This window comes from Athalia rosae, chromosome 5, assembly GCF_917208135.1.
Source record: "Athalia rosae chromosome 5, iyAthRosa1.1, whole genome shotgun sequence".
NCBI classification, from domain to species: Eukaryota; Metazoa; Arthropoda; class Insecta; order Hymenoptera; family Athaliidae; genus Athalia; species Athalia rosae.
The window spans coordinates 15,322,758-15,338,981 of NC_064030.1; the positions used below are offsets into that span (position 1 = coordinate 15,322,758).

The window sequence follows — 16,224 nt, forward strand, 5'->3', positions numbered from 1 at the left end:
AAATTTCCCGAGTTTGAACTAGATTTTGGGCAAAATTCGAAGGTGGCGAAAAAAATTCGCCTTGCCGATTCGAAAATGCGACGAGTTTTTTCCATCACCCTCCGCTCGTCCGGCTGCGGATTGTACCGCGTTCGAGGATGGCGTGACCAGGAGGAGTATAGGTAACAAAGAAAAGGACGCGACGTCCTTCCCCCACCCCGACTCGGCGACCCCCGTTGCGCGTCCTGGTCCTCACACTCCTCCTCCTCCTCCTCCTCCTCCTCGGGGTTGCAGGAGCGAGAGGGACGCGGTGCCGATGCACCCCGCGGGTCGCCATGGCGACGACCTACTTTTCCCTGGAGATTATACTGGAAATACGCGGCGGGGGGGCAATGCGACTCACCGAGTGACCGAGTGACCGACTAAACGGGGGATTTCCTCCAAGGAGCGGTGAAAATCGGAGAGGAAAAATAAAAAAGGCGGACGACGCATCGGCCCCCCCCCCCCTCCCCCCCGCTGTAATAATCTGTTTCGAACCCTCGAATTCCGCCGCCTCTATTCTCCCGTAGATTCGGATTCGTCGTTCGCTATATTTTGATTTTATCTCCACCGAAACATCGTCTCTTCCGGTGGTTGAACACCTATCTAGGTCGCGTGCAGCGATTTCCTAGTCCTTGTACGTACGTACGATGCGTCAACGTGTTTCCCGTTATCGTGATTCATAATGCGATATAACTCACCTGTTTATGTAATTAATCAATCGTACGTTCCGTTTGGATTTATGGCAGCGTCGAAAAGAAGTCGATTTTTGTTCTTCGTTTTTTTCTTCCATTTCTTCTGCGGTTCCAGGTCGTGTCATTCCACGGAATATACGCGTACATACGTTTGACTCATTTTATTTCGCAGGAATCAGGTATTGTCGACGTGATTTAGAATTCCCTATATTTTTTTGTTCTTTTTTTTTATTTTCGGAAAACGAAGACCTGACGAAGGTACATGTATACACCTTCCCAACCCCGCTCGTGTGGAATTCGACGGTAAAATTTTTAAGCGTCAAATTCCCAGCGAATTTAATCCCCGCAAATGTTGGGTGTCCTTTGGAGAGGAGCGAATGTGGAACGGAGTGGGATCAATTTGATACTCGGACGTTCATTGATGTACCAGTTTTATTGTTTTTGATATATTTTAATCGTAGAAAATAAATAAAATAGAAGCTGCGATTGATTTGTTTTTTTTTTGTTTAAATATTGCGCGATGTTTGGATTAGACTAATCAGTAGAGACAATTATGACCGAAACAATCTCTCTCGATCCCACTAAGCTATGATTACGCTAATTATACTATTTACAACGCTATCGGATATCCATATTATAGAAATAATATATCTCTGGGTATCAAGTTCTATGTAATTTTGATTAGTTTTTATTTATTGTTTTTCGAAAATCGATAGGGAGTTATTTTTTAATCGTCCTCGGTGCGTTGGAAGTACCTGGCTTCTATACGTTTGCATAAATCAACGAGGATCGGATAACTCTTGACGATATTTGCCAGGGAGTTGTTCGGCAATGGCGTAGTCAGGATGGTAAATATGTGTCCGAATGCGAGTGCGTCCAGTTCGTTTGGTCCGCTGAAATATCAAGATAGCAATTTTGGTCCCACATGAAACGTTCGTATAAAGATATTTATTCGATCTTCGAGTTTCAGTTATGGAAATATCGGACATGGGACATGAATTTTTGGGGAAAAAAAGTACAGGTTTTTTTCAAGGGGAAACAGCGTCTTCCGTGAGGGAAGGTAGGATCTCTAGAGACGAGGAATAGTCCCAAAGAGAATCCTGGGAAGTTGTGTCTATGGTTGGTGCATTCTTGGAAGAAAGATCGAAGTCTTTGCCAAAGTAGAGATCGGTCACCAGGCGGGAATGCTCGATTAGCTGATGGAACCTGCTTATCGTTTCCGATATTCCAAGGGTTGAGGGAGGTAAGGGTGTGTTTGTCAGGGTGTGGACATGGCCGAACACCAGAGCATCTAGTTCTGTAGGCCTTTGGGGATGAAATCAAAGGGATAAGGAATGGCAGGATTAGGTTTTCTTTGTCGATATCCTTGTTTGATATTCAGCTATACTTACTCATCTCCAAAGAAGTACGTTTTCCCTTCTAGTCTCTCTGCCAATGCGGTACAGCAATTTTTCACCTCGCCAAATACTTCGTCTAGAGTCTTATTGTACCATCCTAATACGCTCAGTTTTTTAACGATCTGATTTCTCTTCTGCCAGTTTAACAAGTGGTTCAATGGCCAAGGATACACGCTTCCGTGTCTAGGTTTTGTTACAGAGTTGAGAGTCGCCGGGTCTACCCAACAGACGTACTGTTCGGCATTGACGAGAACGTTGTTGACCAGAGAAATGTACGCTCTCATATCTGCTTTATCCGTTGGCTCCAGATTCCCAGATAGACTGGATCCTCTGGTACTAACCATGTTCACTATAGGATCAAAGTCCGCCACAACAAAAGCCCCACATTTTATGAAAGGGACCCTGCCGGAGGGGGACATATACTCGGCGTTGCTTCTTGGTTCAATTTGGAACTCTAAGCCACACATTTTGAGGTATGCCTGGACCGCTAGACAGTTTGCATTGTCCGGAAGCAGAATTTGCTCCACCTCGTACGGTTGATATAACTTTATCGGTTGGGGCCAAGGCTCTTGAGCTGAAAATAAAATTGCGTATGCAAATGAACGGTACATACATGCTGAAGAGTAGTTTTGCCAGAGGTTTTACGTGGGAAAAAGTGAGGTTATGATGGGGGTAGAGAAAAAAAAAATTACCTCCTATCTCCATAGCGACTGTATCAGAGAGTAAAACGTCTGGCATTATGACAATTATTTTGACGGCAACGGGATCACCCCGTAATCTGATAAATGGTTTTTAAATTTTCAAACCCTGCAAGAGAGCAGAAGAGCGGATTCGATTGGAATCGGTACCACCATCGATATCCTCAACATCGAATGTCGAAAATCGATCTGTTTGCGGTTCAAAAAATAAACTTCTGAACTCTAACCGTGAATATCCAAGTATTTTTCCCCGCAAATAGCCATGTAGCCCTGCATCGTAGTGAGAAGATCTTTCTGTGTGGATAAAATACATTTTATACCGGGCCCTGGTCATAATGTGCAGATTACCTCTTCGTCCTCTGTATCATTAAACAGCGCGTCCATGTTCTGCGTTTTTAGCGTTGCCTCCACATTTTCTTTAATCTGTGGCATTTTGGGCAACATAATCCTAATTAATTAGACAAAGATTGAATGATAACACGTATGATTTTAATGTGGAACATGGAGAACCGCGCGAAAATGACGCGTGTCGAAATTCAAATAGTGGCGGTGATCATTGTTCAAATCAGCAACTACCATTTAAGAAATTAAGATAAGTATTCAACTCAATTTCATACAATTTACATGGAGAAAATTATTGTAAAAATAATTCTTGTAAATGATGTGTTTATATTTTACGCCATACTTTACATGTTTCTAATAAATTAACTTTAACCTAATCTCCATTTTGACTAGCTACTCCGGAAACTTCATAGTTGCAGTGGCGACCGAAAGACTTGAACTTCCTCTTTCATACCAGGCAATATGTCGAAAAGAGGTGAGCTCTTCTTTCGACGCAAATAAATCTGTGATAATCGGCCGTTTTGTAGCAAAACGTTGTGTGTTTTAGTGACTGATAACCGCAGTAATCATGTGGTTTCATGATTACCAGTTTATTTTCTTTGAATCGCTACTGGGAGGTGGATAAATAGTGTGACAAATATTGGGTTCAAGTAAACGGTGCGGACGCGACGTTTTGCTACAAAAATAACCTAACAAACCAAACGACATGCTCGATCAGAAAAACGAACGTCTCCTAACTCACTTATTTACATTTAAGGACGTGGTGGTTCTGCGGGAGCCAAGTTCAGGATTTCCCTGGGTCTACCGGTCGGCGCCGTTATTAATTGCGCCGATAATACGGGTAAGTAAAAAATACCAACTCTGCACATTTACATCCACATCATCTTCTGCCATCGTGATTTTTTTTGAACGCCTAGGTCTTTAAGATATTCTGTCTTCAAATAACCGTTGAACAACATTCGAATCACTTAGTTTTTTTCAATTTTTTGTAAGCCCGTGGAGATTTTTGTTTACACAACAAGTAGTTGGCATGCCAGTACATGCTTCGCGATGATGTGTACCATGTGCAGACTTTGTTGATGCAATGTCGATGGACGATACGACGTCTCTATCCTAAATTCTCATTTCCACCAGGGGCCAAAAACTTGCACGTTATTGCTGTACAAGGAAATAAGGGTCGTCTCAACCGTATGCCAGCAGCTGGTCCAGGTGACATGATCGTTGCTACCGTCAAGAAGGGAAAGCCTGAACTCAGGAAAAAAGGTGAGGATTATCCCGCACATTTAGGACCAAGGCCCCTCACCTCTATGTAATCTTGTAACGATATCGACTAACAAAATTATTATCATTTTCAGTCATGCTCGCGGTGGTAATTCGCCAGCGTAAGCCATTCCGAAGGAAGGATGGTGTTTTCATATACTTTGAGGATAACGCAGGGGTTATAGTAAACAACAAAGGTGAAATGAAGGGGTCAGCTATCACCGGTCCCGTTGCTAAAGAGTGTGCGGATCTCTGGCCAAGGATTGCATCGAATGCAAGCAGTATCGCCTAGAATCGTAACACCCTGTACAAAACCCTGGAAAAACTTTCAACTTAATAAACACGAACCTGAATTCATCTCCGGTTTTTTGTTCATATAACCACCGTCCAGATTTACGCGTTTTATTTTCCACCGTTCGTTGTCCATTTAAATTTACATTACAGTCATATGTCATAAGTCGTCCGCAGTCCTGGCTCTTCGTGGCTATTACTGTCGAGACTGGCCTTGCAACGCTGTGTTGCATCTCCTTGAAAGTCTAGCGGTGAGTCGACCAACGACTATACTGCGGTTTACGTATTGTATTCTACTCATTATCACTGCTTTCCTGCAGTTGTTTTCCTTTTATACCAGCATTATCTAAACGGGATGACGCAGCGCAGCGTAGGAAATAATATCGTGATTAACATCCCCTTCTTCGATTCCATTTCATCCTCACTTTGTTTCTTCAGTCCTGCTGCTGCTTCTGCCGAACTTCTAATCGCCAGTCGTTCGACGTTCGCTGTGACTTACTCCTCGTATTTTCTCTGTTCATCGATCGTTCATCGCCATGTTCGAAGCGTTCTTCGACAGGATCATCCTCATCATCGGGCTCCTGTTTTTAATCAATACAGTTCACTCCTACAACATAGATACGAGGGACCCGGTTGTCTACGAGGACCTTGAGCCTGGGGGAGAAAACTTTTTCGGTTACACCGTCACTCTGAAATCTGGGCGAAACATCGACCGAAATTCCGACCCCGCGTAAGCGAATCTCAATTTTTCCAAACCCTCGACGATCGTTAGTCGTTTACCAATTATAACTCCGACAGTATTTTCATCGGCGCTCCCAAACTATCCGGTGGAGTGGGCGGCGTTTATCGATGCCGAGTTTCTGGCGACCGGGGGAATGCCTCTTCCTGTCAAACGCTGGGTATAGACCCGAAATCCGCACCGGAAATGGTCCAGGTACCGGGAAAGAAGATCGCGATAAAGTCGAAGGGCTACGGCGGGTGGTTGGGGGCCGCTATGGCCACGCAGGACTACGCGGACTTGACGGTAACGAAAAATCGACGCGCGAACGGAACCGAGGATTTCATCGGGCGCTTTTTTTATACCTCAGGTCTGCGGCCCTCGCTCGACGGTCTCCTTCGTTGACCAGCTTTACGGAGGCGTTGTTTTCATGGACGATATGCGGGGCGTTTGTTACGATCTCCCGCAAGCTTCGGGTAACACTTTGTACAGGGACAGTCAGATCCTCGTGTCTTACAGTGAGTAACGTATTGTAACGTATGACAAAGGAAATGAGCAATCGTGTGTAAAACGAGTCATAGAGTTCCGCAAATTTCTAAACTACATAACTTGCGGTCAACGATCTCCGTCGTCCTCCTGCTCTCTCACGGTTACGTTCAATTTTTTTCTCTTTTTTCGAAGCTTTTCCGATCAAGTCAGAAATCAACGCTCTTTACGGCTTCTCGATAAGTTACGCCGAAAGAAGGGTAAGTACATACCTACGTACAATGAAAATTTAACGCGACGATCGGCGATCGTGTTTATCGTTAATCCCGAGTCTCCTCGTTTCTCGTACACCCAACAGAGTCCCAACAACGTGGCGCGAATAATCGGCGAGCCAAGGATAAACCAGGTTGAGATCCTTCACTCGAACAAAACGGTGACCAGGTCCCACGACGTCAACGAACTATCGAATCTTGGTAACGATCCACCCACCGACGCAAACATCCTGTCCCTGAGTTGGGCAAAATATTTTTCTAACGCCTGCTGTTTTTTTTCTTTTTTTTCCTTTCTTTTTCAGGATACGCCGTGTCCACAGGATACTATTTCGACCGAAACCAAGTAATGTTCGCGGCCGGAGCGCCGGCCTGGCTTTGCAAGGGAATGGTAATCAACCGCGCTTGGCCTACGACTAGCCACATCCTCTCGCATAAAATCCGCAATTTTCTATGAACGATAATATCTATTTATTTATTATTATTATTATTATTCGTTTGTTTCGCACCCGAAAAATGTTCAAGCGCTACAGATTACGATTGCTCGCCAGGTAGCGGTATTCGAGGCGAATTCGCCAAGGGAGAAGAGAATCGAAGGATCGAATCTGGGTGAATATTTCGGGGCGAGTTTGACCTCCGGTGATTTCAACGGCGACGGTTACGACGACCTAGCCGTTGGTGCACCTCACTGGGGCGAAGTCGACTACGGTCGGGTCTACACGTTTTACTCCCACGACGACGTTAGTCAATCCGTTCGGATACCGAACGATCACCTTTTCGTTCTCGCTGTAGAAATTTCGTCAGATTTTCGGTTATTTTTATTTATTTTTTTTTTTTTTCGAACGCAGGGTACGTTCAAGGAGGGCCTCGTACTCCAGGGAAAACATCGCTCCGGACTCTTCGGCTACACTTTGGCATCGGCCGATCTGGACAACGACGGAAATTCGGGTGCGCGATTTTATTATCATCGCTGTTGTTGTTGTTGTTGAGATTATCGCTGACCTTCCCGGCGACGAATATTGCAGATCTGGTCGTCGGGGCCCCTTGGGAGCAGGAGTCCGGCGCCGTTCACGTGTTCTACGGAAATACCAGATTCGGAACCAAAGACCGCTTGGCCCCCGTCAGCCAGACGATTTTACCCTCGGATTTCGCCGCACCCCTGGCGACGGCCCAGCGGTTCGGATTCGCCCTCGCCAGTCCCGTGGACGTCGACGGCAACGGGTGAGTTTCGTCTAGCCGAGATACACATGTATAACGAGTGCCTTCGACCTTGGTTGACCCCGGAATCTTCCAGGTACCCCGACTTGGCGGTCGGCGCCTTCAAGTCCGGCCAGGCTTTTTTGCTCAGGAGTAAATCGGTCGTATCGACGCAAGTCAGCTTGCACTCGACTCCCGCGACACTTCAGAAATCGACGCTCAGTTTCGTTCTTCACGTTTGCATCAATTACTACGGGCGAAGCGCACCGATGAGCCAAGGTCATCGTCCAGAATCTCAAATAAAACTCGAACGTTTTACGAATTTTTACGACTTACGGAATCGTTTCCAGGCTTGCGGCTCGAGATGACCGTCGACGAGGAGCACAGGAGGGTCACCGGCGGGACGACGGAGGTCCTCGAGGCCCTTTTCAGACGCAACGAAGACGTCTGCGCGAACACCACATTTTTCCTCACGGTAAAGTTTGAAGATGACGAAAAAAAAATTGATTCTCAGCGAAAATCGTTTCCCCCTCCCCCCCCTCCTACTACCTACGAATTAATCGACGACCCTTTCGCTCGATTTTCAGCACGGAAACACGAACTTCGTCGATCCAATCGTGATCCGCGTGAAACACAGCATTCCCGAAGGTTGGCACTGCAAGGATTTACCATTTTCGTTGGATTTTAAAAAAAAGGGCCCTTTCTAAACAGATATTCACGCTTTCTTTTTTTCACGCTTCAGACGACAAGTCCTGCTCCTCGTGTCCCGTTCTTCGGAAGCCGAGTGGTCAGGAAAACGCTCAATTGACCGTGCCTTTCAATACGGGCTGCAAAGACGGCAGCGTGTGCAACGCAAGTTTGTCAGTGACGGCAAATTTCGCCGGCGTAAGGTACGGGGAGCGACACAGAAAATTCGAATAACTCGGCGGATCACGACGAGAAGGAAATTTTTTCCTCTACAAATCGTTTGATTTTTTCTCATTTCTCGTTTCTTCAAGGGAGAACGACGAGTGGGTGGTCGGTTCGGGTGACATAAATTTCAGTCTCCGCGTAACCAACGAAGGAGAACCGGCCTACCTTACCCAATTGACGATCGAAATACCCGCGGGAATCGGTCTGAAAAACGCCATACCGTCGTGCATCGAGGTGCTCGAAGGAAGCTCGCTGACTCTCATCTGCGACATAGACAACCCCCTGGAAAAAGGAGACACTGTAAGTCCTTCCTTGTTATAAAGAAAAAAAAAAATCCAGAAAAAACTTGCCACGTCCCGATTCGGATCGTCCCGACCGTTGACGATATTGCAGAAGGATCTCACCGTCGGACTCGACATGTCGCACCTGACCAAATCCGTAGGCGGACGCGTTCTCACCTTCGTCGTGAGCAGGAGCACCAGAAGCCGCGACAACGTATGGAACAATCCCGTCTACAAGTATCTGACCCTGAAGAACGAAGCCTCCGTCAGGATCTCGGGGTGAGCAACGCCGGCGTCCGCACTGAAACCCGATTACCCTCGGATCGTTATCCTTGGAAACTTTATTTTCTCACCGCGCTTCCAGGGTATCCAACGAGGAGAGTCGGGACTACGCTAAGACGGAGGACAAATCGGCGGTGCCCCTCAGACACGCCTATCAAATACTCAAGTTCGGAGCCACTCCTGTCACGGAAGCATTCCTGTTCGTCGACGTGCCCGTTGGAATACTGGGGAGAAACGACACCTTCCTGAACATCAGCGCTCCGAAAGTAAGCCTACGATCGTAACTCGAAGGTCTCTGATCGAATGACGATCGGTTCTTTTTTTGCCCCTCCTAAAGCTGGAGAGTTCCGGGCAGACTTACGAGTGCCTCGCGAACGGTGGAAGAATCGACTGGAGATCGGTGTCGGCGGCAGCGTCCGCGGAGGCGGCGTACGCCTTGCTTCAGAAGAGGCGTCGCAGAGCGGTGGAGGAGGAGGAGGAGGAGGAGGTCGGAGGTACTGCGAGTCCGGGGGTCGGTTTTCCAACGGACGCGGTTTTCGCAGAGGGTAATCGCGTCGCCGAGAGTAACGCAGAGGCCACGGAGTCGGCAGCCGCTGCTCGCGGCACGGGGAAGACCGTCTACCTCAATTGTTCGTCGGACGAAGTTACGTGCGCTTCGATAAAGTGCAGATTCGGTCTACTGCAAACAACGGAGGACATGGGGAATCTGGTTCTCGACATGGTTTTCAACGCGAAAACGTTTTACGAGTGTAAAAAAAACTTTTTTGTCCGATTTACCGGATAATCATCATTCGACGAAGAATTTTTCTTCGCGTTTCACTCAATTTTTCTTTTTTTTCTTCTCGCCCATCGCAGCTGACGACGATCCTCTCACCGTCAAATTCAACACGAACGCGACCGTCGTTATCATCCAACCTCTCGCACCAGAGCCGGTCAATTACTCCCGGTAAATTGTTTCCAGATTTTTTTCAACTTCCTCCGGGTCGATGTGAAACCGATTTTTTCATTTTTTCTTTTGAACAGAATTGCTTCGGCGGGGGCGTCTACTATGCTCTACAATATACCCCAGCCTCAAAAGTTGGCCGGATGGATACTGCCGGGTTCGATAATCTGCGGGGTTTTCTTGTTCCTAATTTTGGCCGTTATCTTGTACGCGGTGAGTTAAAAATTGCGTCAACTCGACGACGCGATTTTCAAAGTGCTTTGACTAAAAGTGATTGAAAATTTCAATTTCAGGTCGGTTTCTTCAAAAGGCCGAAAAAGGTAGAAACCGAGAAGGCCAAAGAAATGGTGAGTATGAAATGAGATCGATACGGCGGGAGAATTATTCTGATATTAAAAATTCAAATTTACACGATCCTCCAGGAAATGATATTGAAAAAAGACAACGCTGATGATCCTTTCGGTTAATAAAAAAAAAAAAAAAAAAAACCCTACGTAACAAACCTAACTATATTGTGATAAGTCGGTCGAAGAGACGTCGTGATGACTCTTGTGATTGAATATGAAAAGAATCATTGAAATAAATGAACAACGTGTAACGCATAAGTTAAAATATATCTTCTCGTTCTTGATCATTTTATTGGTACATACAATAGAAGTTTCAACGTATATAGCGGTACACAAGTTCAGGTTTATACATCCATTGTCTAGTCAACGAAATTTTCGTTCCTGTTCTCTCTCCCTTCCCAACCATTCCTCGTTCGTACGAATACTATACGCCGTTTCAAATCATTTGATAGAAAAAAAAGAAAAGAAAATTGTCATTTCGATTATCGGTACAATCATTATTGAGTAAAAATTTTTTTTTTTTCTTTCTCATTCTCATTTTCATAGTTTCTGTAATCACCCGATACAGACAGTATTCCGATTTCAGTTTCGGTAGTTACATTATGCAATTCAATGATAATCCTTAATACCTAAATTTTATCACTTATATCTTAGAAATATTATAACCATCGTACGTTATCATCGCGAATCCGATAACGATGAATATCATCGATATATCGATTATTTTCATCATTGCTGTACACAGAAATATCTGGATCCGAATTATGACCAGATGAGCAAGAAAAATTGATGAATTCATCAATTACGCCGACTGATATATATTTTTTTTTTTTTTTTTTTCTTTTTGTAAATTAATTAATTAATCCATTATTATTTTTTTTCTTTTATGCACAACTTTTTACGAGTTTGAATAATCCTTGGTTTATATTAGGGGGGGGATTAGGGAGGGACAGTGAAGAGTTGAAATGAGATGACTTTATTGCGAAAATCCCCACAGCCATGGTATCTCTGGGTCGATTATTAATTCAATTGTTAATCCGTTTAATTTTATCCCCCTTTTTTTCTTTTATTTTTGGTTTAAATCTCGAATGCGGCACGTGTCTTTGGTATGTGTTGAGTGAGTCATGACTGACCGATTTTTGATTCACGTGTTTTCAGTGTTCCATTAATCGTTCAGTTTCGCAACACTGGTATCCGCACTGTTTATCCTCGTAGTTTTTCTCGCGAGGAATGAAGATATTTTCAAATATCCTCGTCGTTGCGATCCGAGATTTTCCTTGATGTTCTTCAGTCGCCGAATTGCCCGATGAATTCCTTTTTTTTTGATCTCGCAGTTACAGGGTGAATGAAATACGATGAAAGTCTTTCGATGCGAGTATCGTTATCGCAGTATTTTTTATGATCAGGGCCACGTGTCACTGGTTGATCGATCTTCTTTAATTTAGGGACAGAGATGGAGTAGATTTAAAGAAAAAAAAAAAAAAAAAAAAATTTTCATGTATCGAGGTCAACTTTGATGATAATTTTTAATTTCCTTCGAAGAACTTCGTTCACTCATTGCCGCAGCTCTTGTCGTTGTTAAGTCGTTGTTGTTAGTGTTTTTGATGATCTTTTTTTTTTTTTTTTTTTCTTAAATGTTGGACGATGATAAAACATTTTTTTAATATCTTCATGATTCGATAGCTTTGTTTAGGTTTTTTTTTTTTTTCCCTAAATTGTCAAAGCATGACAACATTTGACGAACTATTTCGTGCTCATCCCGCGTGTAATTCAGAATTTTCAATGATGAAAATCGAGAATAGGAAAAGTTAATTTTTCAACGGAAAAAGTCACGTTAACGGAATTACGATTATAACGTATCGGTGCTTACCTGGTTAGCAATAACTAAACTTAACTTTTTACGCATTTCAAATACCCTATTTTTGTTCATTTTTCCCCCTATTCGTCAATCAGACGTCTTGGCTAATTATCAAAAATTTTCTATCGAGTATATACATTGTTAATCACGTGTATCGATTTTTCTTTCGCCACTTCTTCTCCAACGGAACGATACTTTTTAGAAAATCTAATAACTAAATCTGACAAAAAAATATCATTTCAATCCAAGATAAGTAAAATCATATCAATCGTTACCTAATTTTTTTTCCTTTGATTCATTTATTCACATTTTTTTTTTTTTTATTAGTTTCTATCATTTTTTCAAGGCGGAGAAAAAATCGCTTTTTTTAAATCAAACTTAGACTCGACTAACTGGGCGTTAGAGCTGAAGACAAGCCAGTCGCGCTACAATCATTAGATAGCCCTAAGTTAGTTTTTTTTTTTTTTTTTTTGCTTTTTTTGTAAATTTTCACAGTATTAACGTTTCTCCTTCTTCTATTTACAACACTAATAATCGTGAGAGATTATTTGAGCGATTTTGAACATAGGAATTTTTTCTATCAGACTGCAGTATCGAAAAAAAATTTCTGCAGTCCTTGACGATTATTTTTAAATGAAAGAAAAAGAATGCTCTGGTCATAGCGTAGAAACGTACGAAAGAGGCGAGTATGAAAATGAAAAACAAGAAACAAAAATGAAAATGAATGTGAAAATTGACGAAACTAACTAAGTGATACAGCTTCATAAAATCTGTTTCCAAACTCTACCTGTCACCCTCTTTCAATACGTTCATACTCGATGTGCAAGACCAGTAAGGAATTTTTCAAACTGACAAATCGGGTGATCTCTTTTGAAATCATCTCTGCGAATATTACACATTCACGCACACGGTTATCTCGAGGCCTTACAACCATCACTTCCATTTACCCAACAATCATTCCGTTTTTTTTTTTTTTTTCTGTTTTCGTTTTCTGTATATCACATCCTTACATTTTTTTTTACAAAAGTCTAAGCTCTCGGATGTAACGGGCAGAGATGACTCCACAGAGTTTCGATTCAGGTGGACTCAGCCAAAATTATCGCACAAAAAAAAAAAGAAGGTATTATAGAAAAAATAGAGAATGAAGAATACCTGAATTTCATTTTACTTGACAAACGCTTCTGCCGGTATTTGACCCAGTTTGAAAAATTCCTGAAAAGCTTTTAACGCGTTGTCGAAGTTCCAACTGACATCTTCCAAACATTTCAAGCTCCACTCCAAGTTCATGTTTGTTTGCTGGCTCAGGGCTATCGTCATTTCTCGTTTGGTTTCATCGTTGACATCCCCAGAAGTACTCGAGCCAGCGGTTGACGTTGACGTAGATGGTTGGCTCATTTGCGATACCGCAGGTTCTGAGAATGCCACTCTCTGCTGTGCTTCCGTAGGGTGACTTATGTGGAGCTGCTCGTTTCGGATGCAATAACCACTGCCCTCTGGTATTATGACAAAGGTTCGATTGAAATATCTGTTAGGATTTTTCTTCTCGTCCAACTCTTTGAATATACCAGACACGGTGATCAACATCATGCTCTCCTGGAACCGAAAACGAAATAAAAAATTCAGTTTGTAAAATCAATTAACCAACCGCAGTGAGATCGGAGTAAAAAACCATGGACTCACCGTGACCAGACATAGATCCATGGCAAAGCCGTTCAAATCGTGTCTCGTTTTCGGCAGCTCTGATATGTACGAAACAACCGGTAGTCTGCCTTGTTTGAGTAGTTTTCTTCTCCTATCGCTATCGACTACGCGAAATAGATTTCTATTGTCACGGAGGAAGCCATCCAGTCTGCGAACAGAGTGATTCTCAATTTTCATTTTTGTTACTCAACTTGTAGTACGTTTAGAACGATCAAAAACTACGAACCTGTTCGCTCCTTGTGCGTAGGCAACAGTTATACTAAAACAGGCATGCTCATGATACGCGTCCAGCAACGGTTGGCGGTTGTCGCTGTCAAATATTGCAAAGTAGAGCTGTAAAAATTGTCCTGCAATTTTTTGTGCTTCAGCGTTTACGATGAATGTTCTTTGCGACGGTGGCAACCTGCTTCCCGAATCAGCTACGTCGAATGATATTGGTGCCGGAAGTTCTATGTCATCCTTAGGAATTAAAGATAGAGTTTTTTCAAAGCTAGCCACCTCCAGTCTGGTTAAAGTCAAATGGATCGTTACAACTTACCAATCTTAAAAGCTGTGGGAACTTCTTCCGCATTTCACTATCGCCAAGAAAGGAAAACCAGAAGCCCGGAAGCTCGGAGTTAGTTGTAATCAGTGAGACACATAGAGACAGATTTACACCTTTATTATAATAGTCATCAATCGGTGGTTATTAATTGCATTTTGTGGTAAGCACAAACAGCATAGATTTCACCGATCAAAAATGCAGAAATTGACCCAGTAAATTAAATTGAATCAGTTTACCTGAAATATTCGCTTTGACGTTCTTTGAACTTGAGACAGACGGGGTTTCCAGTTAGTCTAATAACCTCGAGTTTCAGGTCCTTGAGCACATCCAGCTGACTGAGTTCTCGTATCTGAAATAGATCTCAACGAATTGGCCTCTGTATATCGAACAAAATTTATCTACATTGCTTTCGACTCACCCTATTCTCTCCGATGTACAAAGTTTTCAACTTGGGTAGTTTTTTTGGCAAATCTTTCAAACGATCTATGACTCCGAATTTGTTGCCCTCCAGGTTTAACGCTTCCAAGTTTGGTAGATGCTCCGCAACTATGTCTATCACCGCTAAAAGAACGGGTGGCCTGAACAATGCGCAGAAATAGTCGGTCACAAGAGCTGAAATTAAAAGAAATTTTACAATGGCGAGGAATCTTTGGATATAATTCAAGTACTGCGAGTTTTTTTTTCCATTTTCATAGCAGGTATTACCAACCAGGATCTTGGTGAAATTTTGAAAGATCAAGAGCGTTTGTCTTCGGATTATATCTTTTTGCCATGGCAAGTTTCATCTGTGCTTTGAGCGCCTCATCTACTTCGATATAAGGAAATCCAGGCTTCACTCTGACTTGAATCTTGAAGCCCTCGTTGTTTGTTATCTTGCGATCGCAGTTGTATAATTTGTCGGCTATTTTAGGATCGTCCACATAAAACACCGCCTCATTGCCCACCACTTTGTACTGTTGAACATGAACATTATTAATCAAGTCGGCCAGATCAGATTGGCTTTGAGTAATACTTACCATTATTGGAACAAATGTATCTGGTGATATATAGCTAATCAGATTTCCGATGATAAAGTCTTTCTCGTATTTACAACCATATGGTATCTGAAATAATTCATTACTCGTCAGGTAATGTGGATTTTTTTTAGCGTTCTCCTTATCAGTGAGTTTTATCGCAAAAGAATCTCACCACGACTTTGAACCAATTAGAATCTGCAAACATGGGTGGGCGTGTATGGGGCACAGCTCTTCCATCTCTCCGTCCTCGTTGAGGGAACGGACTGATTCTACCCCAAGGCATTCGCCTGCCCATGTTTCCTCGGAGCATAACTTGGCGGTTTCCATTATTTGCTCCTACGGTCATAGAAATGTCTTCGTCCAAGTAGTTCTGTAGTCCCGCTTCAAAATTCCTGGTTCGATCTGGTCCTGGTCTCCCCTGTGATTTAAACCATACCCTACGGTCGTTGCGAACAGGACGGAGGAAGTTCCGAAACCTTTTGTGCTCGTCATCCTCTGTAACAAATGGTTCATCGTTAGAACAGGAGAGTCAAGTTTAGAGAAAACTTTTGGCTGGATAAATGCGTAGTAGCGTAGCACGAGTTGAGCAATAGTTAAATAATGATGAAGGCAATATGTTTTGGCTATGTGCCATTAAACTTTAATCACCAGGATGTTTTGCATTCATAATGGGCCCATTCGGTGGTCCTCTCTCGTTCTGAGGGGGTCTGTTCGATTTTCTTGGCATCTTCAATGTGGCAACTGCAGTCCATACAAAATTCGGGCAATTAGCTCCAATGCACTACTGCACAAAATGCGAAATGCGTTCAACCATCTTACACTTTTTTTTTATCTCTTCATACATTGCCAATAGATGGCAGATGGCAATGCACATTGACGCCTCTATCGTTCGGTGTGTAACTATTCAAAATATTTTTTACCGCTGAACTTTCTCAGTGAATTACCTAACACCAGGCCGCTCGAAAATTC

At 43.2% G+C, this 16,224-nt stretch overlaps 4 protein-coding genes across 5 annotated transcripts; 2 read left to right on the forward strand and 2 right to left on the reverse strand.

The window, feature by feature from the left end:
* Nucleotides 1-1,127: 1,127 nt before the first annotated feature.
* On the reverse strand, nucleotides 1,128-3,088 carry LOC105683991 (metaxin-2). Of its 2 annotated transcripts, none has more exons than XM_012397018.3 (3): nucleotides 2,803-2,982; nucleotides 2,105-2,684; nucleotides 1,128-1,606 (listed from the first exon to the last, which is right to left on the reverse strand). In XM_012397018.3, exons 1-3 carry the CDS (start codon nucleotides 2,846-2,848, stop codon nucleotides 1,441-1,443), a joined length of 792 nt encoding a protein of 263 aa, XP_012252441.1. In that variant the 5' UTR covers nucleotides 2,849-2,982; the 3' UTR covers nucleotides 1,128-1,440. The 2 variants fall into 2 exon arrangements, with proteins under 2 accessions (XP_012252441.1, XP_020706837.1); XM_020851178.2 differs by lacking the exon at nucleotides 1,128-1,606 and adding an exon at nucleotides 1,665-2,018 and having other exon boundaries at nucleotides 2,803-3,088.
* A 461-nt stretch (nucleotides 3,089-3,549) lies between these two features.
* Nucleotides 3,550-4,767, forward strand: LOC105683988 (60S ribosomal protein L23). Its single transcript, XM_012397014.3, has 4 exons — nucleotides 3,550-3,625; nucleotides 3,908-3,991; nucleotides 4,285-4,413; nucleotides 4,506-4,767. The coding sequence occupies exons 1-4, from the start codon at nucleotides 3,613-3,615 to the stop codon at nucleotides 4,700-4,702; spliced, it is 423 nt and encodes a 140-aa protein (XP_012252437.1). The 5' UTR covers nucleotides 3,550-3,612; the 3' UTR covers nucleotides 4,703-4,767.
* Nucleotides 4,768-5,121: 354 nt separating this feature from the next.
* Nucleotides 5,122-10,423, forward strand: LOC105684030 (integrin alpha-PS5-like). Its single transcript, XM_012397121.3, has 21 exons — nucleotides 5,122-5,431; nucleotides 5,500-5,725; nucleotides 5,790-5,937; nucleotides 6,101-6,165; nucleotides 6,264-6,378; nucleotides 6,480-6,565; nucleotides 6,726-6,914; nucleotides 7,023-7,122; nucleotides 7,200-7,395; nucleotides 7,469-7,650; nucleotides 7,722-7,846; nucleotides 7,959-8,019; nucleotides 8,114-8,261; nucleotides 8,370-8,583; nucleotides 8,677-8,843; nucleotides 8,929-9,112; nucleotides 9,184-9,595; nucleotides 9,702-9,792; nucleotides 9,870-10,002; nucleotides 10,083-10,136; nucleotides 10,212-10,423. Exons 1-21 carry the CDS (start codon nucleotides 5,238-5,240, stop codon nucleotides 10,254-10,256), a joined length of 3,135 nt encoding a protein of 1,044 aa, XP_012252544.2. The 5' UTR covers nucleotides 5,122-5,237; the 3' UTR covers nucleotides 10,257-10,423.
* Nucleotides 10,396-16,079, reverse strand: LOC105684031 (nuclear RNA export factor 1-like). Its single transcript, XM_048655860.1, has 10 exons — nucleotides 15,904-16,079; nucleotides 15,428-15,750; nucleotides 15,256-15,342; nucleotides 14,949-15,192; nucleotides 14,658-14,851; nucleotides 14,476-14,588; nucleotides 14,234-14,270; nucleotides 13,922-14,154; nucleotides 13,675-13,843; nucleotides 10,396-13,587 (listed from the first exon to the last, which is right to left on the reverse strand). The coding sequence occupies exons 1-10, from the start codon at nucleotides 15,980-15,982 to the stop codon at nucleotides 13,159-13,161; spliced, it is 1,908 nt and encodes a 635-aa protein (XP_048511817.1). The 5' UTR covers nucleotides 15,983-16,079; the 3' UTR covers nucleotides 10,396-13,158.
* Nucleotides 16,080-16,224: the final 145 nt, after the last annotated feature.